Genomic DNA, 9417 nt, shown 5'->3' with positions numbered 1-9417 from the left:
ACAGTTAGAGTGGAGGAACAAACAACCATGTGGTCGTGTGGCTTGAAGGACTTGTTGTATTATTTGGTCACTTTCTACCTCCGACATAGAAACTGCTCTGCCGCACACACACATGCACACACAGCAACATGTCCTCGGTTTGCTCCTACACACACACAGACACACACACACACACTTGAAAACCCAGTCACACTCAGGATCAGTAGATGTTATCTAAGTGAGCAGTAAACAGACTCTTTAGAGCCATTCGCCTCAGGGTGCCTCCTTCTGGTTCGGGACTCCGTGGGTCCTGTCGCACTGTGTTAGCGTTGGCTGACGTGAAAGCCTCTAATGGCTGCTTCTGGTGTCTCAGGGGAATGGGAATCTCAACATGAGAAAGACAGGGGATTCTGCTTAAATAAGTGTTATTATTGGAGATGGTGTTTATGTGTAAGTAGGTATACTCAGGGCACAGCTATTTTTGCTGCTTGTGTGCGTGTGTGAGAGATCACTTTGCTGTTTCTGCATGGATGTGAGTGTTTGCGGATGAAGGCCAGCTGGCTTGCATAATGTCAGTGTGTGTTGTGCGCATTATAGTGATATAGAGTAAGTCTGATCCATGTCGAACCACATGTCTAAGTGGACAATGTGTGAGCTCAAGCAGAATAATCAGTTCTGGATGCATGAATACCCCAAAACGTCTTTACATGTTAAACTGATAGCTCTGTTTGTTAAGGGCTATTTGTTTCACGTTATAGCAGTAAAACACATTATATTTTGATGTTGTTATAATGCCATGTTGCATGTGTGGTCATGAAACATTTAAAAGAAGCAAGTGAGCTAATATCAAGGATTGATAAAATGTGCCTTTGCCACCTTGTCCACATACATCACCATTACAACTCTGAAAGGTCATTCTGCTTTTTACACTTTAATGAGAGTCTTTTTTTAACAAACAAACGACATCAAAACAAGTCCCTTTATTAATTTGTTGACAATGACATTATTTAATTGAAAAAGCAATTTACACTGGGTCCATTAAGTGAAGACATGGAATGACTCAATTATAAAAACAAAACAAAAAAACAACAACAAAAAAACAAGTTTAACCCTTTTTGCTCCACAGCCAATGTTCCTGGTCTGGTGGAGCCAACAAATTATTAGGCTTTTAAATCAATACAGACATAACTATTTACGTAAAAATACTCAATAGATGTTTACTTTAGCTCAATTACCAATGATGTATTCATCATTTACTGTTCATATTTTCCATTTAGCCCTGTGAGCTCACATATGATCTTTTCATTTTTGGGAGAAAAAAAAAGAAATTCAATTAAAAAAAAGGGAGAAAAAAATAGAAAGAAGATTTTTGATCATTACTGGTGCTTATTTCTTAGAACTTCATCAGAACAGGTGAAATTGCTTGAAACAGCAGTAGTCTGTAATCTCATGGCACCTACAATGAAATACACTCGGGGTGGTACAGTAAGTATTCATTGAAAATGAAAGAGAAAATGAGCCCAGGTCAATGGGTTTGAGTTAGAAGAAATATTAAATAGCATAATTTTTCTTTTAGCAAACATTCCCACAGACCGGAACACCTTCCAAGGGTTAAAAGAGCACAGTGACCGGATGCCTGGAGAGACAGGGTTAGATACACAGAGCAGCAGGGACTGAAGAGAAATATGTTGCATATATGAAACACTTGATTGGCTGTAAACAAAGAGCAATCACATTTCTGCTCCTTTCCCTCTCCCCGCTGAAGGAAATTAGATTTTTGATAAATATTCCTATTTGGAAAGTGCAGAACAACAAGGTAAGAGGGTCACCTCAGCCATTCAGAGCTTTTTTTTATTTTTTCAAAGATGATGTTCTGAGAGGGCTTCCAGTCAGTGTTTGTGTTGATGCTATTCCTAAAATAGGACAAATAATTAGATTTTGTTTACCTTTTGATTAATGCTACTGAATCATTTACAGTAATATACTGGGAGCAGCTTTGCAAGTCAACTGTTTATTTACAGTGAGTGATGGTTAAAAAAATTGAAGGTATGTATTCTGTAAATCTGCATACTGTTTCTTACTGTATTATTTTAATTTACAATAATATACTGGCTGCAGTGTTTCCATTATTGCCCCAAGATGCATTGGTATTAACAGAAAATCAGTAACATTCGCAGACAGAGCTGTAATATTATTATTTTCTCCCAGAATGCATTGCCATTTACAGTATGATCCTGTATAACATTAAAACAGTACGATACGGTGAGATTGTAGCTGTTAATTTACATCAAAGGTTTACAGTGGGTGTTTTTAACTGAACTTTTAAGTAAAAAAAATAGTTTTGTGTGTGTGTGTGTGTGTGTGTGTTTTGGCATACTCGAGTCATATATCAATATTTTATTATATTGGTTACAGGAATGTTAATTAGCAGAGATGAAGGGATACGGTTTGTTTTGGTGTCACACTAACACGCATGCACGCACTTATGCATCACGCATTAACATTCAATTCATGCACCAACCCTTACAGCTGCAACTCAAACATGCTCACACACACACATGCACACACGCACACTCACACACACACTTTCCGTAAACTGTACTGTATGTGGTCATATCTCACCATATGCAGGATTTTATCTGCACCATGTTCAGTGTCTTTCTCTCCCTCACACACACACACATACACACACACACACACATACACACACACACACATATATATATCCCCGTCCCCAATCAGATATTTTTATGCAAATGCTCTGACACAGTACATGTGTGTGTAGTTATGTTTGTGTGATGTTGTCAATGAGATGCGGAAAAGGGAGGTGTTGTACTGAATTTTCAGAACTAGATCGGGGGCATTGACACCCACCCACCCACCCACTCTCTCTCACACACACAGGCACAGTCTCGCCTACCGCTGGGAGCTACTTCTCCCTCTCATCCCCGGATTGGGGTCCTGAAAGATCCCCCACAGCCCCTCTGGCCTGCTTATAACTTTTATTCTAATGAGATCATTTTGATTTCTTTTAATTTCTAATGAGATCACTGAACAACGAGGGGGCGATGAAGACTAATTATCTCAGTATTGATTAATTTATAAAAGCTTTTTTTATATCTTTAAGAAAAATTGTGTTTTTCCTAGGTTTCACCCACTGCTGGAGGTTGTTTTTTAACACAGACTACAGATAGAGCCGAGGAGGCTTTTTTTCATCTTGTATTGCATTTTATTTCCCAGTTGATGTAAGGCTTGAAACTATACCATGCATTTTTTGCATTGTACATTTTAGGGCATTTTAGGGTGTGTGTGTATATGTACAACACTGTCTGGCCACCAGGGGGCAGACCATAGACTGTACAGTCATGAGGCCGACTCAACATGTTTATGTTAAAGTCCAATAGTGATTGATTCACAGTGTAACAAATGCAACTCAAGAAAAAAATCTATAGTTAAGAGAAATTTGCTTCATTTTAAACTTATGACAAAACAGAGTGATTGGCAGATGAGACTGAGGCAATTTCTTTCCCTAATGTGAACAGTACCATTTCCGTGGGTTTCATCCAAAATTGTGTCAGATGAAGATTGCCACATCATTTGCGATATTGTGACTATAATTGCCACCGTGCATCACACCCCCAACCGGTCCCGTCAGACACCGCCTAACAAGAGCCTGGGTCTGTGTGAGGTTTCTTCCTAAAAGGGAGTTTGTCCTCGCCACTGTTGCTCTTGTTATGTTGTTATGATTAGATACTATAAATAAAATTGAATGCCCATCCAAAGCTTCAAACGTCACTGATGCTTCTGAATGAGTTTTGATAGACAATTTGGAGCTAAACTAGCCATGCGATGTTCAAGTGACATGTAACATTCTTGGTTTACCAAGACTAAGATTCTACAGCCGTGCTAGCGCTTCTCATGAGGCTGCCTGAGGCGGCCTCGGGACATTAACCCTTTTCATGTCTCCAAAGGAGCAAATTGTTGTAGTACAGCACAGTGGTAACCTGGAAATCCAGACCCAAATCCGAAAGATTAAGGGTCTGGCATTGAGTAAAGAAAGTCGCCCATCTCGTGGGGCGGCACCAAGTTTGAATTTGAAAATCTCACTGCACGCGATTGGATAACACTCTGACCAATCACAACAACAACCCATACGCTTAACTACCAGCAGAGCCAACCGGTAGATTAAACTGGCATCATCTGTTCAACTCGCCTCTGGCCCCTCCTACATCAGATACACCGATGTGATTGGTGCAGCTCCCCCCTGGCCCCGCCTATATCAGATACACTGATGTCATTGGTGCAGCTCGGCTACAAGGGCATAGTTAATGAGCTGCAATCTCGATGCAGAGTAACTGGGTTAGGGTTAGGTGCTTCTATGTGACGTTCTGAACGTAACTATGTCTGGGAGTCAATCCATCTATTGTTTATCTAATTTATTGAAAGAGCGTGAGGCGTTTGAGTGACCTTATATGGGGATGTTGGTTGCTGGGATGTCCACCGAGAAGTGTGGGCCTGTTTTATGGCTAGGAGTAAAAAGAGCACAAAAAGGCACCAAATGGCTCAAAGTTCTGTTATTGCACCACAGTGCCTCCCTGAAGATTCTTTGACTGATAAACGGGCCTAAGAAAATCCACAACATGCTCACAATGCCAATGCCAACAGGCCAATGTTAAGCATTGGAATAGTCACCACCACAGCATGCTAACATATGCTAATTAGCTCAAAACACAATGTCCCGCTTAGAGCAATAGGAATGCTATTTGTTTTAGATATTTGGTTATAAGTTAAAGAATTGGAAAAATTGATAATATTTACTACAATTCATCCTTAGGAGGACATGAATGTTCACACCAAATGTCATGGTTGTTTAGACATTTCACTAAAATCCACAAATGTGAACCTCGTGGTGGTGCTAGAGGAAAGGTCAGGGCAGTTGGAGTCATCCTCTGGGAACCATCAATGTTTAATAAAAAATCTATCCAATAGGAATTGTATATCATCTTCATTTACACCTGCTTCAGCCACTTCCTAGTATTGTGTGGCACCTGTTACTGTTAAACCATGTTACAGTTGAAAAGTCAAGAAGTTTCTCCATTGTCTTGACATGTTTAAACTGACAGATACGCTCTCAGGAGACGACAGCAACAAAGAGGCAGATAATAGAAGAAAAAGAGGAAGCATTAAGTGATGTCATGAATAAAGCAATGATGTCCCCAGCTTTCAAATGCTTCAAAACTAATTCAAATGGTTGTGTGTCAAAGCATATGTCTAATTAGGGAACTGTGTGTGTGTGTGTGTGTGTGTGTGTGTCTGTGTGTGTGTGTGTGTGTGTGTGTGTGTGTGCGGGAGCTCGGGGCAAGCGGAGAAGGCTAATGTGGTGGAAAATGTGTCTTATCCGGGCCATGAAATAACGATGAGACTCTGTGACTTAATCATGTTGACACATAAAGCTTCCTCTTCATCTGCCCCTCACTCTCTCACATAAAGACGTACTCTCTCCCCCTCCCCCCCTCTCTCCCTCTCCTTCTGTTACTTATCCCCCCCCCCCCCACCCCCCCCTCTCTTCTCTGATAAACGGTGACAGTGTCTGTCGTGCGCTCGCTCTTTCAGTTCATGCTGATAACTTCATTAGTATAATAGGGTTAACAATGCCATAGGCTACGTTTACACATGGGCGGCTATTTTCATAATCAGACATTTCAACCTCTCTGGTTTCAAAAATAACATTGTGCACAGCTGTCAGTTTTCAGAAAAGGGTTCATTTACACATACCCATATATATATATATATATAGATAGAGCATGCCAAACCTGTAGGTGGCAGTGTCAGTGTAACGAGACACTCAAACCCACGTTAGCCAATCAGAATCCCCAAAAACAGCAACCAATCACTTCCTCTCCTGTCTTCCTCACTTCCTCGGCTGCCTAAACCTCCATTTGTCTCAGTTTACCTGCAAAAGTGAAAACAAAGATTTCAGGAATCTTTGATTTTTTTTAGAAAGACTCGTTTTCAGGGGAGAATTCTCTGTTTGTGTGTAAACGAAGGGAAATGTCTCCATTGGTCAAAATAACCATGGATGTGGAAAAAGGGCCAAAGAAGCTTAACATTTTTTTTTTTTTAAACATTTAAATTCAAACCCTACTGAAGTGATTGAACCCGTGGTTTAAAAACTTGCTGGAGTGTAAGTTTTATCACAGATATGGCAAATAACAGAGGGTGTAATTATATCTAACCCCACGTTGGTGTAATAGACGTTGAATGTATTTGCACTCTATAATTCATGGAGTGTGAAAAGGGGTCTATTTATTAAAATTATCATTATAACTCCCTTTCTATAGGGTTTTAAGTGGTAGTGGTAGAGTTGGGCCGTCCTTCCGATGGCATACCCAAGGTGTGTCCAGAATACAACGCGTGGATGCTGGGTGTCGTGGCATCGGAATGGACGCCGTCAGGCATTTAGGAAGAGGAAGTGTGGTTGTTGACGACCTTTTCAGTCGGAATAATGTGACACAATCACTCCTCTTAGCGCATGTTTTGTTTGGTTGCACTTTTAACAGATACACTCCCTAAACTACCCCACCTTGTTTAAATGTCCTTTTACAAGACGCTACACCCAAACTGCTTGCTGCAGTGAAACTCAGCCATCTGACAATGTATGCATCTTGTTCCCTCTCTGTTCAGGTGGCTGTACATTTGAGGAGTCGTACAGCAGCTGTGGGTACAGCGTTTCTCTCGGAACCAATGGATTTACCTGGGAGCAAGTCAACTCCTGGGAAAAACCCACCATGGACCCTGCCCTGCCTACAGGTAGGATTCTACTTATGTCTCTCTGGGTTTCTGTTTAACCTCTCTGGATTATATTGTATGTAATTTAGAAAACTTTATGTATGGCCTACCTAACTACTTACCCACCTACCTATTGTTGAGCCAATTATGATTTGAGCATCATAAGTTGTCCTACTAAGTTGGCCGACATCCTTTGCGGTCTGGGCCAGTTGGTATGGGTAGATCAAATCAAGCAGTATGTGGTGTTTAATGATTCTAATAATTAGTCTTCTGGTCCAGTCACGTCCCTTTTTTTCTCATTAGCATTATTTCAAATGTTCCAATGACATGAATATAGCAACTACAATTAGAATCCATATCTAATCCAAAGTTTGTATTCGTCCTTCATCCACTGCAAAAGCAGATGATTTGAACTGATATCGCTTACATGTGGGATTTTTGGGGTCCCCAACCCAATTCAAATGTTTCACTGCTTTCACGTCACGCTCACGCAGATCAGTTTTGCTTAGCAAATCCTGCTTCATAATAGCAGTGCACCAAAGTACACACACCCCTGGCTGTTAAAGGGAATGGGAGAGGACTCTCTGATTGGTTTATTGCATATTAAGCCCCAAAACACACCTGTGATTAATGAAGAGACAATCTTTTGAGCCATGCACCCGGCACACAGACCCTTTTTCCATCCCTTAAACTAGCCAAAGTGGGTTTGTACACGCCCTAAACGCCATGCGCTATACGCTGTGCGCTTAGACTAAAACAGAGCCCAAAATATAGTAACGTAACGTTGAAGAGCCCTGCCTTAGACCATATGATTAGATTTTTCAGGTTGACAATATCTTAAAAAAAAAAACTTCATAAACTTATTTTATTACAGAAATGAAACAATTACAGAATGTATGATTTATTACAGGTATCCACTCACTCACTTGTTTTGTCCTGTTGCTAAAAATGCAAACGTTATATTTGAAGTGGTAGGATTGAAGGTTTATCCATCCATCCATCCATCCATCCATCCATCCATCCATCCATCCATCCATCCATCCATCCATTCCTCCCTCCATCCTTCCATCCCTCCATCCCTCCATCCATCCTTCCATCCCTCCATCCCTCCATCCATCCCTCCATCTTTGTCTACTTATCCGGTGTCGGGTTGCTGGGGGGGCAGCTCCAGTAGGGGACCCCAAACTTCCCTCTCCCGAGCCACATTAACCAGATCCCGAGGCGTTCCCAGGCCAGGTTGCAGATATAATCCCTCCACCTAGTCCTGGGACTTCCCCGAGGCCTCCTCCGTGCCTGGAACACCTCCCTAGGGAGCCCCCCAGGAGGCATCCTCATCCTTACTTCTCTTTAGATCTTCCGCTCTCCTTCTGTCCGTTCTAAGTTGGCAGACTGATGGAACTCTGTAGACAGATCGTGACGTGAACCCAGCTGGGGGTCCCTCTCCGCCTGTCAAACGCCAAATGGCAATCAGACGGCCCGTCTATCCTTCTCATTCTCTCACACATGTCTGTCCTTTTGCTCTCTCTCGCCCACTCCCTCACTTTCTAACTCTCACACAGACACACACATGCTTGCCCTACACACTCTCTCTTTCACACTTTCGGTCTCCTGCATTTCCTCTCCCTCTGTCTATCTTTTACATTCTATATATTTGTCTGACATGAGTGTTTATCAAGCACGCATGCGGCACAAGAACAGGACACAGACCCCGGTCTCCTGGGTGACAGTCCTGTGTTGTTTGACCCATCCACCACCCCCACCAACCTCCTCACGCAGGCTGCTCCGCCCAGTGCGTTCCATAGGGACTCTAAAGGAGGATTTTTGTGTCGTGGATCTGACTCTAAGGGACACTGACCAAGTTGATCCTTTTCACGTAGCACCCAAATGATCCCTCCCTTCTTCCCTCTTTCTTTCTTTCTATTATCTCTCAGTCATGTCAATTATTGCGCTCATCCATCTTCATCTTTCCTTAACTATCAAAGTCTCTGACTTGTCAAAGAGATGGAGAGAGAGATCTGTCAGCCACAGCCCGCACTCACCACACCAACATCTCGCACTGAAAATCAGATGCGATTGAACGGGCATGATCGCTATGTCTGTCTCTCCCTATATATATATATATATATATATATATATATATATATATATATATATATATATTTATATATGTGTCTCATGTCAGTTATCTGTCTCATCTATTGATGCGGGTGGTGGTTGTCAGGGGCAATAGCCATCACATCCTATAAGCACTTCTCATACAAAACGTATTGACTGCATGCTGCCCCGCTGACTATAGATCTGATAAGGCAGGACAAGAACAAATTGTCTGTCAGTCTCTTGTCTGTCTCTAGCTTTTAGTCATGTTTTTCATGGTGTCAAGTCTGCTGATGCGCTTATACCGGACCTTGGAACGCTATATAAATAAAGTATCAGAGCCATTTTTTATCAGTGCAAAGCAAATACTGTCAAAAGACTTATAGATCTGCTGGAAAAACATGCTGCTTTGTTAGAGTCAAAGAGGAAAATACTTTCTAAAAAAGGTTGATTGACTTGAATTGCGGGAATATATTGCCAGACAGACTGCCGCTACTATCTCTGGAAGCAAAGGCGCAGATTTCAGGGGAGATGCAGGGGACATGTCCCCCCCCC

The 9417-nt window shown here is 41.8% G+C and overlaps 1 protein-coding gene across 14 annotated transcripts in view; it reads left to right on the top strand.

Moving 5' to 3' along the window:
- The window catches only part of ptprt (protein tyrosine phosphatase receptor type T), a 385704-nt gene that overhangs the window by 46394 nt on the left and 329893 nt on the right, over positions 1 to 9417 (top strand). For all 14 annotated transcript variants that reach the window (XR_004331615.1, XM_032513298.1, XM_032513297.1 and 11 more), the window contains exon 2: positions 6664 to 6789. Coding sequence is in view for 13 of the 14 variants with exons in the window: in XM_032513298.1 (XP_032369189.1) it covers positions 6664 to 6789 (126 nt within the window). In the remaining variant the exon portion in view is untranslated. The remainder of the gene's footprint in view (positions 1 to 6663; positions 6790 to 9417) is intronic.

The sequence above is a fragment of the Etheostoma spectabile genome, chromosome 4, assembly GCF_008692095.1.
Source record: "Etheostoma spectabile isolate EspeVRDwgs_2016 chromosome 4, UIUC_Espe_1.0, whole genome shotgun sequence".
NCBI classification, from domain to species: Eukaryota; Metazoa; Chordata; class Actinopteri; order Perciformes; family Percidae; genus Etheostoma; species Etheostoma spectabile.
Note: the sequence above shows the minus strand (reverse complement) of the source record. Positions and strands in the feature narration are given on the sequence as shown.